A 16451-nucleotide genomic window follows, 5' to 3' on the forward strand; every position below is an offset into this window, starting at 1 on the left:
AAGGGGAGAGGGGAAGAACAGAGTAACACCCGTATTCTTACAGACGAGTGCTGTACAAGAGAAATTTCTGCAATGATAGCAATCTATTGGGAATTCCCTGGTGGTCCAGTGGTTAGGACTCAGCGCTTTCACTGCCGGGGCCCTGGGTTCAATCCCTGGTCAGGGAACTAAGATCCAGCAAGGCCCTTGCTGGGGCCAAAGAAAAAAAAATGTATAGGGCAAACAGTGTAAGTTATTCAACAGAAAAGAAAGGGATAAAGGGAGAACCTATAAATTAAGAGACCATCCACCCCCCCCTAAAAATTAATAAATTTTTTAAAACTGGGCAAGACTAAACTCTATTGTTTGGAGATGAATTCTTGGGCAATGAAATCTTTTTAAAAAAAAAACAAAACAGGGCTTCCCTGGTGGCGCAGTGGTTGAGAGTCCGCCTGCCAATGCAGGGGACACGGGTTCGTGCCCCAGTCCGGGAAGATCCCACATGCCGCAGAGCGGCTGGGCCCATGAGCCCTGGCCGCTGAGCCTGCGCATCTGGAGCCTGTGCTCCGCAACGGAAGAGGCCACAACAGTGAGAGGCCCGCGTACCGGAAAAAAAAAAAAAAAAAAAAAACAGCAAATGATTCCAACAGAAGAAAGTGGTTCCTTCTGAAGGGCAAAAGTCAGCTGTGATGGGGGACACAGCACATGAAGGGCTTCCATGGTGCCTGGCTAAATTCAATTTCTTAACCGGGGTGAAAATTACAAGTGTTCACTTCGTAATAATTCTTTATACTATATATTTCTTGTGAGTCATTTTCTATGCTGGTTTTATTTCAGAATAAAAAAAAAAGATTTTAAAATTAACATTTCTTTTATACCAAACATACAATCAGTATACACACCTTTGATTCTCTTGCTATTTTTTACGAGTTTATTCAACTCAAAATCCAACAAGGGGCTTCCCTGGTGGCGCAGTGGTTAAGAAGCCGCCTGCCAATGCAGGGGACACGGGTTCGAGCCCTGGTCCGGGAATATCCCACATGCCGCAGAGCAACTGGGCCCATGCGCCACAACTGCTGAGCCTGTGCTCTAGAGCCTGCGAACCATAACTGCTGAGCCCGAGTGCCACAGCTGCTGAGGCCCACGTACCTAGAGCCCGTGCTCTGCAACAAGAGAAGCCACCCAATGAGAGGCCCGCGCACCTCAACGAAGAGTAGCCCCTGCTCACCACAACTGGGGAAGAGCCCATGCGCAGTAACAAAGACCCAACGCAGCCAAAAATAAAAATAAATAAATAAATAATTTTTTAAAATCCAACAAGATCCACACATTGCATTAAGTTGACACCTTTTTAAAGTCTCTCTTGAAGCTCCTCCTTCCCTCTTTTCTTTTCCTTTTAACTTACTTGTTGACAAAATCAGATCATTTTACTACAAAGCTTTCCTCATTCTAGCTTTTCCTGACTGTATTCCTGTGATATTGTTTCACATTTCCTATCTGCTGTATTTCCCGTGAACTGCTTTTAGATCTACAGGCTATGATCACACTCAGGGTTAAATGGTTTAGCAAAAACTATATCGCCTCTCTCTTCAGCTGTGCTGTATAAATAAAGTCTGGTAGTCAGTTTTTTGTGTACATATTTTATTTTTCCTTAAATGAAAATAAGTGCAAATTATATTTTTTATAATACATTATTTGAAGATTTAACATCATCAATTTTAATTATTATATATAAACAAATTGTAAATCCTAGACAATTTCAGGTAGAAAGGTATAGTTCTGTAACACAATGCCAGGACAACTGCAATACAGCCAATCAAGATATGCAACCACTAAAGAATACTGTCACGTGTAAGCACTGAACTCACCTGCTGGAAGGCTTGAATTGTCGCTGAGTAGGAGTGAAGAGACAGACAAAATTTCAACAGATTCTGCTGTAGTGGTGACAGAAACTGAAATGCAACTTCCAATATTGCATGATAGTAGGAATAATCAGTACCTGTCAGGAAGAACATTAACCAAAATAATTCTATATGACTAGAGGTATCCAAATACGATATAGTTCATAAAGTATAAAGCTATGTGTTACAAAAGCATACTGATTGCAAAATGTTACCACTATACTGTCCTGAACTGCTGTCAAATGTTTAGAATTCCTTGGAGTATACCATGCAATTGGACTTTTCTTCCCTTTGTTCAGACTATTCCCTCTCCCTGAACTGCAATTCTCCCACTTACAAGGATGACTAACTCCTACTTTCTTCCTCAGGAAGAATTCAGCTGTGAGAGTACCTATTCCAGGGAGGCACCGCCTATCCCTACCCCATGCCTCACTGGACCAAGTTCATCTCTTCTTTGCTCCCATAATATTTCTTCGCTTACCTCTTCCACTTAGCACATCATTTACTCATTTACCTATTTACTAACTGCCCCTCCCAAAGAGCCTTTGGGCCCCCAAAGCCCGAAACTATGACTTGTCTTTGTATCCACAGTGTCTGCATATGTTATCTATTCAAATAACCCAACAAGACGGAGCAGTGTGATGAGGAAGTACAAGATATTAAAGGATACTAATGAAACTGTAGTTTGGGGAGAAGCATTAAAACAACTGGAACACATTATCTGAGGGGAAAAAAAACGCATGTACCAGTATGAAAAAATCCCCAGGATATATTAAACGACAAGCACAAGGTACAAAACAATGTATATAGTATGCAATTTTTTCTTACTCTTAGAAAGAATAAGAAATAGGAATACATACTTATGTATTTATTGTAAAAAAGAAAAAAAAAACACTGAAGGCTAAACAAATTAATTTAAATGGTTATAAAAAGCCAAGAGAAACAGGAGGAACAAGATTTTTCTGCGTATAGCCTTTTGTATAGCTTTGACTTTTAAACCACTATTATCTATTCCAAAAAGAAATTTAACAAAAATATTTAACATTTAAAAAAGCAAAACGTAAAAGGTTCTATATGGCATTAGCACCTTCTAAGTAGAAAAAGAGATCAGAAAGAAATATCTTAAAATGTTGCCAGAATGTTAATGGTGACTATCTTTGGGTGGTGGGACTGTGACTAGTATTTCAAATAAAATGGTTAACGTACTTTTATGGTCACTTCCAAGAATTCATACTCCCCTAATTTTAATAACCAGGAACACATTAGCATTTATATTGAAGAAATTTCATTTTAAATGTCAGAGTTCAAAATTCATTACAAAACTCACTTTGATGAATTTGTTTTACGAAATCATAAACTAAAATGATTTTTTTGATAACTCAAACAATTCTAGATGACTCCAAATTATGTAACTAAAGCTTACAAATTATGTAACCAAAGCTTGTTCAAAACTTTTATGCACTTAAATCACGAAAAAAGATTCAGACTTGACTTTTTAAATATGTATTAATTTTTAAATATCATAAAGTTAAAAATCAATTGGTCAGGGCCTCCCTGGTGGCGCAGTGGTTGAGAGTCCGCCTGCCGATGCAGGGGATACGGGTTCGTGCCCCGATCTGGGAGGATCCCATATGCCGCGGAGCGGCTGGGCCCGTGAGCCATGGCCGCTGGGCCTGCGCGTCCGGAGCCTGTACTCCGCAACGGGAGAGGCCACGACAGTGAGAGGCCCGCATACCGCAAAAAGAAAAAAAAAAAAAAAAAAATCAATTGGTCAAATATTAACAGCAGTCACATAATTTTTACACATTTTCTCTTCAACAAGGACTTATGCCTGTCAATGTAATACTCAAGGTTTTAACTACTCATGTATCAGCATCTTTGACTATTAATGTTCATACTCTATGTAGCTTATATTGAATTGGAAAATGTTTGTGAAAGCTCATCAAAAACTGTAAACAAGTGATACAGTTTACCTTGTCATTAATTTGACACCTTGACACTCCAGTTGTGTGTGGCTGGCATGCATAATGGAAAACATTCTGGATGGCACTAACTTAATGATAACAAACTTAACAGATAATAGATCAGTTGTATAATTAGTTCATAACAAAAGAAAGTGAATTAAATCTGATGGTTATTAAGTAAATGCTAAATGATTTTAAATGAATTTGACTTCCACAAAATATTCATGTAGCACTTTCAATAAAAGAACACAAAGGAACAAAAACAAGGGGAGAAACAAAAAAAAAATCAAAGGTAGCTCTTATCACCAAAGTTATAAACTTTTTCAAAAATAATTACTAGTTTGTGTTGACTCTGCTGGCTACCATCACAACTCTAGTCATTAAAGATAAGAATGTATTCCATTAACTGCCATGCCACACATACTCTGAAAGAGGTCAATTTTTCTAATATATTCCCAGACACCGAAGTCAAAGAAGCATTTGCTTCAATTTTACCGTGATGATCTGATGATCCAATATTTTGACTGGCTTCTACAAAATTCCAAAATTTCTCTTGACTGTCTTCTGCTAAAAACTCACTGAGAGAAAAGGGGGAAATATCAGAAATAAAACAACTTAATGAAATCTTCTAATATAAGCTATATTACTAAGGAGAGTAAAAATAGATTTTTAAGTTACCGTATGTCCAAAGCTTGGCTTTTATTTGATAATATATATTATACACGAACATGTATAACATATATTTTCTAATGATAAGTAAGTCTTACTAGCTTATTAGCTATTGATAATTAGCTTAGTAGTTTATTCACTTAATAGTTTAATAGGTATCCCTAAAGAAACCTAGAATAATAGAAACGTTGTAACAACAGGGAAGTCCCAATATAAAGAAAGGTTATGAAATCTCATTTGTGAAAATGCTGTCAGTAGTAGAAGCAGAATTAGGAAATGGATAATTCTAGTACTAGTTCTGCTCACTCACTTTCTGAAATACCTTGCAAAGAACAAAACAATATGTTTTTGCCTAAGTTTCTCCCGAGGAAAACATGAACCCTAGAAAAATTTCTAGGAGACTAAAGGCAGCATGTCGTAATCTTTTTACATCCACAAATCCAAATTTTCAAATTCACCAAATGTTAGTTGAAAGTTAGCACTGATTTAATAAAATCAGGTCTTAGAACTTAATGCCATCTTAATTTTTTCCTTGACTTTACACTACTGTACTGACCTAAAATAAAATGGCTATTCTACATTTCCCTGCATTCAAGAGCCTAAAATCCCTTAAAAGAAAATGCATGTACTAATTGAATGATTCATGTCAATCGGTAATCTTCTCCTCCAAGGCACACCAATGTAGTGGTGGTCTTTCCCTGTCTGAAAGCAAACTACAGATCTGGATCTCAGCTTACCTAGCCAAAGGAAGACTTTCCCATTACTTGTCAACACTGGGCTGTACAACTCTCACACTACTCCACAGCTAGACACAGAGATATGGCAACATAAGAAACATTTCCTGGTAATGCACAGCTTCTCTAAAAATAGGTTTCTGAAAATACCCATTATCATAATGTATTAAATTATTTAGTGCCTCCTTGAGTGTGGCATTTTCTAGGCTTTCGAGTAACTGGCATAGACATCATACCAACCTTATAATAGCTTATAGTCTAAGAAAACAGGTACTAAAACAGATTATGATATGCAAGTAAATGCTTTGTATTCTTTGTAAGAATACAAAGTGAATCTTAGCTTAGATTCCTACAGAGGCCATATGCACATAAATATATACTTTTCATATAATTACAGGAAAACTTCTTAAACATACATTCTTTTTCACCCCACTGCATAAATAAGTCTTACAACGTCTAAGTGTCAAACAGCCTTAAGGAAATTAATTACCAGATCCACTGAAGTAATCCATGGAAGACAGGAACAATACAAGATATTATTAAAAGGAACACCGCCATTTGTTTATAGTATGCTTAAGTTTGTTTGCTTTTTGTTTTAAATTGTTTTTTAGCTTCTGATACCTGAGTAAATATCGATAAAACTTCCACTGAGTAAAATATTGATAGTTTTACAGATGACATTATACGATGTCTGGGATTTGCTTTAAAATATTTTAGCGGGAGAAGTTAGGAGGGTGGTGATGGTTATTGGACTTGAGTTGACAGTCACTAAAACTGGGTGACAGGTAGAGGGAGAGCACATTATATATATACCATTCTCTCCACTTATAAACTTGCTAACTTTCTTACGGGCACAGAGTTAGTAAATCAAAAATCTGGAATTTACATTCCAATCTCAATCACTCAAATCTATCATGCTGTATTCTCAGGCCGTTATAATATCTCAATAAATGACTGTATAAGCACTCAATAAATGACTGTTTCAACTTTAATAATAGAACTTTATTTACACAATATTTCTGTTAGTAACTATAGCTGCTCAAAACATACTCAAAGCTCTACTTCAATTAAATATATATCACTTCATGGACAACCAGAAAGCTACAAACCCTTCATTAGCATCAGGTCCAACCTAAAAATACACACAGGGGACTTCCCTGGTGGCGCAGTGGTTAAGAATCCGCCTGTCGATGCAGGGGACACGGGTTCAATCCCTAGTCCAGGAAGATCCCACATGCCGCAGAGCAACTAAGCCCATGTGCCACAACTACCAAGCCTGCGCTCTAGAGCCCACAAGCCACAACTACTGAGCCCGTGAGCCACAACTACTGAGCCCGCAAGCCACAACTACTGAAGCCCACACACCTAGAGCCCATGCTCCACAACAAGAGAAGCCACCACAATGAGCAGCCCATGCACCGCAATGAAGAGTAGCCCCCGCTCACCACAACTAGAGAAAGCCCACGCGCAGCAACAAAGACCCAACACAGCCAAGTCAAATAAATAAAATAAATAAATTTATTAAAAATTTTAAAAATAAAAATACACACAAGGATAGTTTTAGTCCCTAAGGGCCAGAAGCAAGGAAGACAAAATGTCTGTATTAGCTACATGCCTCGACGTGTGGAAAAAGATTCTGTCCCTCCCCCTCCCCCCAATGGACAGTGCTGGGACCCACCATCAGTGTCTGCCATGGACCCAGGAGGGAAGGAGAGTGGCCTCAGCTAGCTCTGGAGGTGAATATAGAGTAGTTCCAAAAAAGCACAGCAGTGTTTTTGAGTTGCCTACACGTCCCATTTCCTTGGCAAACTGTTCGCAAATAGCCACAGAAGAGAAGTAAAAACAATGACCCAAAATGGCAAATGGCCAGGATATCATGAAAAGGCGCTATGTTTGTTATGGGTAAGTTGCAGTGAAGGAAACAGTTTACAATACTCACTTCACAGAGATCAACGAAACTGAAAAAAACCTGATCAACTAAGGCTGACAATTTTAGCATACTTCCTCAGAAGTCCATAAGTACATGCCATAAGACTCTTCTAAGACAAACACCAAGAAATTTGTTAGTGTAAGTGAGAGTAATGCGACGTAATCCAGTGAAGAATGTTAAGCAGAATACCATAAAACATCCGTTACGGTTTAGTTGCACAAAATTATTTAGAAAGTGATAGTAAATTTCAATGACTTAGGTTGACACCAGATAAATCATCCAAAATAAGATTAGCAGAAAGGAAGAAAAAATGTTCAGTTACAAGAGTCCTGGCTCAGGCAGTCCAGGACCTCACACGACACTTCACCATTACAACCACCAAGACCTAACAAAGCGCGGACATTTGAGGGGCTCAACCTATTTATCAAATTAGTTATTGTGACATCACTATGAAATACATGCAGTGGAGTCTGGGGGTTTCTCGGGGCGAGACGGGGTTGTTGGAGTTTTGCTGCGGGGAGGGAGTTTGCCATTTTATTGCTGAGGAAAGGGAGGCACAGAGAAGTGATGGGAGAAAGTCTGTTCAGCAGAAAGTCAGGGAGGCTCCTCAGCAAGTCAAGACGGGCTCCTACACGTCCCACGTTCCCACTGGCCTCTCCTCAATACTGTACCAAAGGAGGCTTTGCCTTAGAAGGCACAACTATCTGTATACACTATCAACACAACAGACTCTTCATTCACATCTTCCTAGGGATCAAGGGGAAGATGTCAGAAGATAAAATTAGACCACAAAGTTAACTGATGTAACACAACAGTTCAAATTTCCAGCTGTATCAAATTCTGAAATTTACCAAATGCTTATGGTTCACCTACCTAAACGTATGCTTTAGAAAGATTCTCTACAGGTCCTAGCTATATGTTATTTGAGATACAATAAAAATAAGTTTCCCTCTATAAACAAAAAACTGACTAAAAGAGAGATATCTGGTTATATTTATATTACGAACACTAACTAAAACATACACTTGGGTTAAAATCTCCCAAGAAATCATTGACTATATTGCATTTTATTAATTTTAAGACACTGTCAATTCTTTTTTCCAAGTTTGGGAGATCGTTTTTTTTTTTTGTCTGCGCCACATGGCATGCAGGATCTCAGTTCCCTGACCAGGGATCAAACCAGCACCCCCTGCATCGAAGGCACAGAGTCTTAACCACTGGGTTGCCAGGGAAGTCCCTGGGAGATCTTCTTTATTGAGAAACTGAGATGTATGTTTTCATTTTTTCCTAAAAACATATGTGTGGTTTCTACGATCCATCTACTAACTCCTTCTTAGGGTTCACTTGAGCTGTTGTCAAGTTTCCTTCAACTTTTATTTTCTTCTGTACTCCCCAGACCAGGGAATCTCTTCTAGTTTGAGAGATAACAGTGGGAAGCTTGATGTGATTTACTACATATTTGCTATGCTCTAAATCCCTTCAAGGCCTAGGCCTTTGAAACTCATTTTCTGCACCAAGACCCTAGGAACAAAGCAGGATAGAAATGGCCATGTAGGGGATCAGGCAGACAGGCATGAATCATCTTCTAGAGTTTCCTGTAGCCCCAGATGGTACAGTCCCAGCAGAGGAGCACTAAGGTAGAGATGGGATAGGAGACTGGGGTCCAGTATGTTTCAGGAATAGCAAGATGAAATGCTGCCCAAAGACACTGTCAATTTTAAGACATATCATTGTTTTATGAAACACTGAGTGAAAGATGCCACCAATTTTAAGATAACATCTTGATTTGAATAAATGCATCCTGATTTTGGAGATGCTACAATTGGAGAAAATGTGGCTACTTTCTCAGCTTCCCCCTGCACTCTCTTATCTTGGGGTCTCCTTCCAAGTTCTTGGGAGGGGCATGTCCTCTTCCCCCACCTTGCCAAGCTCTCTTCTCTTCCTTTTATTAAACACCTCTTAACACCTTCTTCAAATAAATAGAAAATTTCTTTTAAGTACAACTCTCTCTTCCCTTATTACCACATTTACACTTTCCCTGGAAGACAACATAATAATTTAACCAATTCAAAATATTTGTCTAAAGAAATCCCTAAAGATCTCTATCATCAATTCAGTCCTAGCCTGCTGACAGACAGAGTCTGTGTTCTAACAGTCTGTGAACAGTACACAGCACAGTGCACGCTGAAAGAAGCTCTTACTAAATGCATATGATGAGAATCTCACTCCCTAAAAAGCTCCTGAATATTCACTAGCAGAGCCTACATTTTCACTCAAACATGTGAAAGAAAAAAAATGTCTTCTTACCTGGTTTCTAACAACAACGGAGTGGAAAACCATTTTGTTGTAAGAGAGGTTGTAATGGCTTTTGAATCTGCCTTTACTGAGGAAAACAGCCATAGTCCAGTGAGTACAGTCAGAAGGCCCATTTTATGGCAAACCCCTAAAAAGGGAGAAAAAAAAAAAGTTTCGTTACAAGGCAATGTTTAAACCTGAATCTTAATAATTAAGAGATACAAAATAACATGACTATCAGAAATAAAAACGCTTCTGAAATATAACAGCACCTACTATCTAGATAGTTCAGCAGTTGTTTGCTGATGACTGACACACACTAAAGGTGTGTCATTCATTACACTCTCTCCTACAAAGGCTGCACTTCATCTCCTGGGTGCCTATACCATACGGAGATATAAAAGTCAGCTGGTGGCCCAGCAGGTTGCACACAATCATACTTTATGAAGCAGGAGAGTAAATAAAGCTTAGATAGATGAAAACACAAATGAAGGGTGTTACGGGTTGAACTGTATTCCCCCCAAAAGATAGAGTGAAGTCCTATCCCACCCCAGTACCTCAGAATGTGAACTTGTTTGGAAATACGGTCGTTACAGAGGTAATCATGTTAAAATGAGGTCATCAGGGTAGGCCCTGGTCCAATGACTGGTGTTATTAAAAGAAAGGGCCGGGGCAGGCAGGGGGCGGGGGAATGTGGGCAGAGAGACAGGCATGCAGAGGGAAGACTACATGAAGAGACACAGGGAGAATGCCTGGTAAAGACGGGGGCAGACACTGGAATTACACTGCAAGCCACGAACACCTAGGGCTACCAGAAGCTGGAAGAGGCAAAGAAAGATCCTCCTCTGCAGATTTCAGAAGGAACATGGTCCTGTGACACCTTAATTTAGAACTTCTAGCCTCCAAAAATTTGTGAGACAATAAACTGCTGTTCTAAGCCACCCAGTTTGTGGTACTTTGTTATGGCAGCCTTAGGAAGCTAATAGGGTGAGTCTCGAATGTAAAATCAAATATAGGTTCTGGAATGAGGAAATGTAAGAACTCAATAGATGCCCATCTATAAAATAAGAAAGTTGGGGTCACTAGTGAATCAGCAGGGCCACAGAATGCAGGCCTCCTAAATTCCCAGCAGCAGCCTCACCAAGCATGCCGAGATCCTTGGTGTCCACATCATTTCAGAAAAGGTCTCCGGCTGCAGACTTCTTTGATCTGTTTTTTCATCCCTGGAAGTCTGCCTAACAGAACCCTAATCAGACTTCCACCGTGATATAAAAAGTCAGCATCCAAGTTCCACCCATTTGAATGGGAACCCAAAGCGGACATGAATATGTGGGAAACACTAAACCAAACTTGTGCTTCTGAACGTTAAGGTCTGGTAAAGCTCACCCCAATTCCTCGACGCCAGTTATAATATACACTGCTGGGGAGAGACAGCCCATATACCGGAGCAACCAGTCAGTATCTTCCTTTTACAAAAAGCCTTATCGTCTGTGCCAACATCTTGCTTCATATGACACACAATATCTCTAAAGAACAATGGTCCGAAGAGAAATGAATTCTACCAAATAGAGAAGTTGCTTTTAAAAGAGTCTGAAGTTCGGGCACTGCCAGCTTCTTTGGAAACAAACAAAAAAAATTAATATGAACATCCCATTTATAAATAAACACTAAAAAAAAATCAACATCGATAAAGACTAGGACTAACCAAACTAGACCTCTGACAATGAAACCTGCTGGCCCTGATTCCTGGCTTGGGGGCGGGGCGGGCAGGGGAGGAGAGGTCGAAGACGATGCAGGCCCCTCTCGGAATGTAGCAAAAGTTACTGACATTTCCCGCAGAGGAGAAAGCAAGGACCCAAACTTTTCCATACAATTTCAGCCCACTCAATTCTCCCCGACACTCTCCCCTGGAGGCCCACGGACGTAGCCTCAGAAACCTGCTCCTCATGATAGAACAAACACGGGTTAGCAAGAAGAGAAAACCTTCAGAGTCAGGCACCTGTGATCAATTCCTGAGTTTGCTACTTACTAGCAGTTTAACCACAGGCACCTTACCTGATAACTCCCTCGCCCTTAGTCTCCCACTAAAATAGGAATAACAGTATCTGCCGCAACATGCGCCACGAGCAAATTGAGAAGGCAACGTGAAAGTCACTTTGTAAAGTGTCAAGTACTACACCAGAACTAACTGCTCCAGTTCAAATATGTAAGGAAGAGAAAAACTAGAAACTGTCTTCTAAATTATAGAATAATAACTCATCGTTATTACAAGGCCTCAAAAATATGCCTTGGAAATATATCCTCTGTGGCTAGGAAAAAAAATCAAAAACATCCTCCCCCAAAGTCACTAAGTTTCTAAAGCAGAGACAGCGCATATGAACTATGTCCAAGCAGTATTAATGCTACAGCTGTGTTCACCATTTTTCCTGAAGGGATCTCGACGTGTAATCCCCCAACAGTGCTGATTCCAGATGAGAAATCAGATGCCGCTGCACAGTACTCCCAGGCCGAGGGGATGCACAGAGTGGGGAGGGGACAGGGAGGGACCGAAGGCCCCAGGAAACACCCGCACTTACAGAGCAATTACTCCGGGCGAATCACTCTGGACAGCGACACTGCCAAGCGCTCTGCAAACGCGTTACCCAGCCCTTCCACACAAGGCCCCAGGAGACTGCAGCTCCCGAGGGGGGCAGCCTCGTCCACTTTGTCCACCAGAGCCAAGAGCACAGGGCCTGGCAAACAGCAGGCAGTCCATGAATACGCTGCATAAAGCGTGAAACACCATCGTCCCTACTTGAAAAATAATAAAACGGCAGCTCGGAGAGGCTAAGTAACTTGCCGGACTAATAAATAGCAATGTTTGGAACCCACGTCTGCCTGTTTTCGAAAGTTCCACAATACCATGCTCTCTGCCCTGGTCCTCTGGCTTTAAGAAGGGGTAAGAATTCATACTGTGTAGACCCAGAATGAGCAAAGGGCTTTATTACAAGACCCAAGGCAAGTCCAGAGATTCTCTAGGGGCAGAGTCCTTGGGACCCACGTGGCTGAGAGAGGTAAAGCTTCAACTTGAAACCAAGGGTGTGAGCCTGAAGTTGGGAGCAAACCAAACCAAGCAACCGGCCTGAACAGATCCATGTTTGGGCTGCCTCTGGGGACTGAATGTGAGCTCCTCAAGCGCAGGGAGTTTTGTCGGCCACAGTCACATGCCTAGCACAATGCCTGGTACACAGGAGGCACTCAAAATAAAATAAACACAGACTTTGTTCATTAAGGGATGAATGAAAGCCACTAGAAGAAAGGGAGGTGGTGCCAAGACTAAAGGCGCTACAAAAAGGCTAAGACTTCAGAAGGGTGGAAATGAAAACTCTACGTACCATGACTCACCCAGAGATCCCCCTGCCCTGTTTTAAAGAGACAGAGAGTTTCTGGGGTACAGTACAGCATCAGTAGAGATGGGAAAGAGAGGAAAGCTGCACATTAAAGAAGAGCTTTCCCACCCCCAGACCCCACATCATTGATTACCACAGGTAACACCAGAGGAAAAGGTTGTCCAGAGAAGTAGAAATGAGAACGTCACTGAGTGGCCTTTTGTTTGAGGACGGCTTCAGTCTACGAGATCCCTTATCACTCTGACCCTCTGACCTTAAAAGCAACCCTTAAAAGCTGTGAAATAACAGCTGTCAGAATCTGCAGTGTGGCACTGCATGATTATAGGCATCACGCTTCCAGCATGATGGATAAATTAAAAACAGTCTTTAATAGGTTCTAAGCCCAAAAGATTCATCTGTAAGATCTAGTGTGTGGCCCGGTTTCTTTAAGACACTATCTCTTGCTCATTTATCAAAAATATTAATCAAAATTATATTATGGCAAATGTTTTTCACTTTTGGAAAACAGAAGAGACATAAAATTATAAAGCATCATCAACTTTTTCTTTTTCCATTTTTAAACTGAAGAAAATAGCTAACAAACTCAAAAAAAAATTGCAGGGTGCAAGTTAATAAGTAGCCATCTGAGTTTCAACATATATGATAACAGCGAGGAAAAATAACAGGAAGTACTCTTCTTGAGAAGTAAATTTACTTCTGAATACATTAAACTTAATATACACTTATACCTATTAGCAAAACCCATTTGCTGTGAACCACATACATCCAATTTCGGGTTAAAATTAGATACTATACATGTAATATGAAAATGATCGCAAGTAACTGGAGAAAAAGTCTAATGGTATTTTCTCCACAGTTCAATTTATTCTCCTCAAGTTAAATATGCACTGTGAAGATGCCCTACTACTGTACAAAGCGACGTTTATTTCCTTCAATAAAAATGAGTTTCAGCTAAGTTTAACAAAAGCAAGTCAAATGGAAAGGCTACAATCAACCCAAATTTTGTATTGTTGTCATATAGCTATTTAAAATGTCTTCAAACATCGCACAGTAAAGTTGGCTGGCCAAGTACACAATGCATGAATGTTTCCAATATAGTGTAACACAGTAATGCATAAGACCCCAGGACTTTGAATGAACAAAATATGCCAGTTCTCAAGTCGGGCAAGAAATGCAAAACGATCTAGAGATCCTGGCCAAGGAACACGAAGAGCTCCCACCCATAACTTATTGGCAATGTACGCAGATCTTTCTCTTCTGGCAGGTCCCACGCTAAAAGTGAAACCGGATCATCCAATTTTCAGCCACCAGATCCTCGTATTAAATGAAAACGAAACCAATATTCATCACCCGATTTCATTTTAGGGAAAAGAGAAATCTATAAAAAGATCCATTCGTTCTCCAACCGGAGTCCTGCAAACTGCTGGTTCTCAGCCTACTTGGGGTCAGGCTTGGACGAAATTCACGTTAGGGCACTTCCCCCACCTCCGTCTGCACCTGGGCACACGGGTCTCGAAGCTCTTCAATGAAGGCTCAAAACGGCTGAACAGAGCCCGCGACCACCCTCGCAGAGACGGTATGTGCCCAGAGGACACCGAGGGACAACTCGGGGGACTCGCAAAGAAGGGGAGGGCTGGGATACAGGAGGGGAAACTGAGTCAGGGAAGAAACGGAAGCTCAAGGTGACCGGGACACAAGGTGGCCTCGCTCCCCAGACCCTCTCCGCCCGCGAGAACTCCCCACAACCCTCCCCCCGGCCAGAGGTACCTGTCACCGGCCGCGCAGCGGCAGCACACGCGCCGCCCGCAGCCCCTTTCCAGTCCATGCCGGGGCCGCGCTTCGTCCACGACTGCACCTGCGACAACGCCGGGGCGGGGCGGCGCAGCGGCGGGGCGGCAGCAGCTGCGCCAGTGAGCGGCCTACACGCGCCTTTCCCGGGGCTCCGCTCGCAAGCCGGCCTCGCAAAGATAGAGCCCAGCCGCCGACCGCCCTTTACTTCCGCTTCCTACTGGCTGGAGACGGATGACTTCCGGCTACCGAGTCGCGGCCGGAGCCGCCTAGAACGCCACTCGGCCGCCATCTTACATCCGATGAGGTCTCGCTTCTCTCCTTGCTCTCTGCAGTTCAGTGTAGTTAGAAAGGCGTCGGTCTTCGAGGTCTTGGGGACTCATAAAGGGGGATAGTTGAGACCCAGAAGCTTTACCACATGGTGAAGCTGGGTTGGGGTTTCGTACTTTTTTCTCTTTTGGGTAGCTTCAGAGTCTATTTCCTTAAACCCTTCTATTAAAAGCACTGTTGCACAGTATAGGATAAAATGACTCACTGTTTCGGAGCACCTTAGACTTCATCTTAAACCGTAAATTTTGATAGCTTCCGTTCCAGGTGATAGGGACAGAGTAAAGGGACAAAGTAGGTGATTAAATAGTTACTCCCACTAGGGGATTGTAAGTAGAAAAAAGTATGGGAAACCCCTGTAAGTTAGTTTTCCCTCAAGAAAGCAGGTTTACTTAACCACAAACCAAGCAGGCTTGCTTAGCAACAAAACCATGCAATAGAAGCACAAGACATGCCCCAAAACAAGAGAACAATGGTGGCATGAGACCCACATCCTGCCCAGTGAGCTCAGTAAGTTAATGACCCCTAGAACATATAAAAAACAATAATTTATGGAAAGGTAACATTTCACAATGAAAGATGCTCATTGTTCTGAGACCTAAAATAATTTTTCCATAGTGCCATGATAGCCCTAGCTTGACGATGTAGGGACAAGGAAACTCCCCTGCCCAACCTGGAGGAGGAGCTGATGATGGAAGCATGATGTCTACTCAAGATTGAGGAGGAAAGTGGTCTTTTCCCCCTCCCCACTTTTCCTTTGATTATAAAACTGTAGCCCACTAAGTTCTCGGGGCACGGCACCCTCTCGCCCGTGGGCTTGTAAGCCTCACAAACGTCCTATTCTAACAAATCACTTCATATTCTAATAAATCACTTCTTATTCTAATAAATCACTTTGCCTCTCGCTGAATTCTTTCTGCATTGAGATGTAAAGGACTGGAACTCTTCGGAGCCCCCCCAAAATGCCACCTAGCCATTTCACAGGGAGCAGGGGAAAGTGTCTTTTTATTTTTACGAGACGATTTTGCTTATTTTATATGGGCAGTGGCAACTTAATCTGCAAAGGTTACTTTGTCCTTTAAATTATTTTTTTTTGCAAATACAAATTACTATCTAAAATTATTTTAGAATATGTGACACTGGGCAGATCATTTGAGCCACCTGGAAATGAATACGTCTTTGGAGGATATGTTTTTAACTCATAAAGTAAACTAAAAACCAAAAATACATTAAAAAGGACATAGAGGGCTTCCCTGGTGGCGCAGTGGTTGAGAGTCCGCCTGCCGATGCAGGGGACACGGGTTCGTGCCCCGGTCTGGGAAGATCCCACATGCCGCGGAGCGGCTGGGCCCGTGAGCCATGGCCGCTGAGCCTGCGCGTCCGGAGCCTGTGCTCCGCAGTGGGAGAGGCCACAAAAGTGAGAGGCCCGCGTACCGCAAAAAAAAAAAAAAAAAAAAAAAAAAAAAAGTACATAG

The 16451-nt window shown here is 41.6% G+C and overlaps 1 protein-coding gene across 1 annotated transcript in view; it reads right to left on the reverse strand.

The window, feature by feature from the left end:
• The window catches only part of UGGT1 (UDP-glucose glycoprotein glucosyltransferase 1), a 100663-nt gene extending 85807 nt beyond the window's left edge, over nt 1-14856 (reverse strand). The window contains exons 1-4 of the mRNA XM_060105781.1: nt 14629-14856; nt 9485-9620; nt 4340-4422; nt 1848-1978 (exon numbers count right to left, since the gene is read on the reverse strand). Of these exons, the coding sequence (XP_059961764.1) occupies nt 1848-1978; nt 4340-4422; nt 9485-9620; nt 14629-14686 (408 nt within the window). The 5' untranslated portion in view covers nt 14687-14856. The remainder of the gene's footprint in view (nt 1-1847; nt 1979-4339; nt 4423-9484; nt 9621-14628) is intronic.
• Nucleotides 14857-16451: the final 1595 nt, after the last annotated feature.

The sequence above is a fragment of the Mesoplodon densirostris genome, chromosome 8 (genome assembly GCF_025265405.1).
Source record: "Mesoplodon densirostris isolate mMesDen1 chromosome 8, mMesDen1 primary haplotype, whole genome shotgun sequence".
Classification (NCBI taxonomy): domain Eukaryota; kingdom Metazoa; phylum Chordata; class Mammalia; order Artiodactyla; family Ziphiidae; genus Mesoplodon; species Mesoplodon densirostris.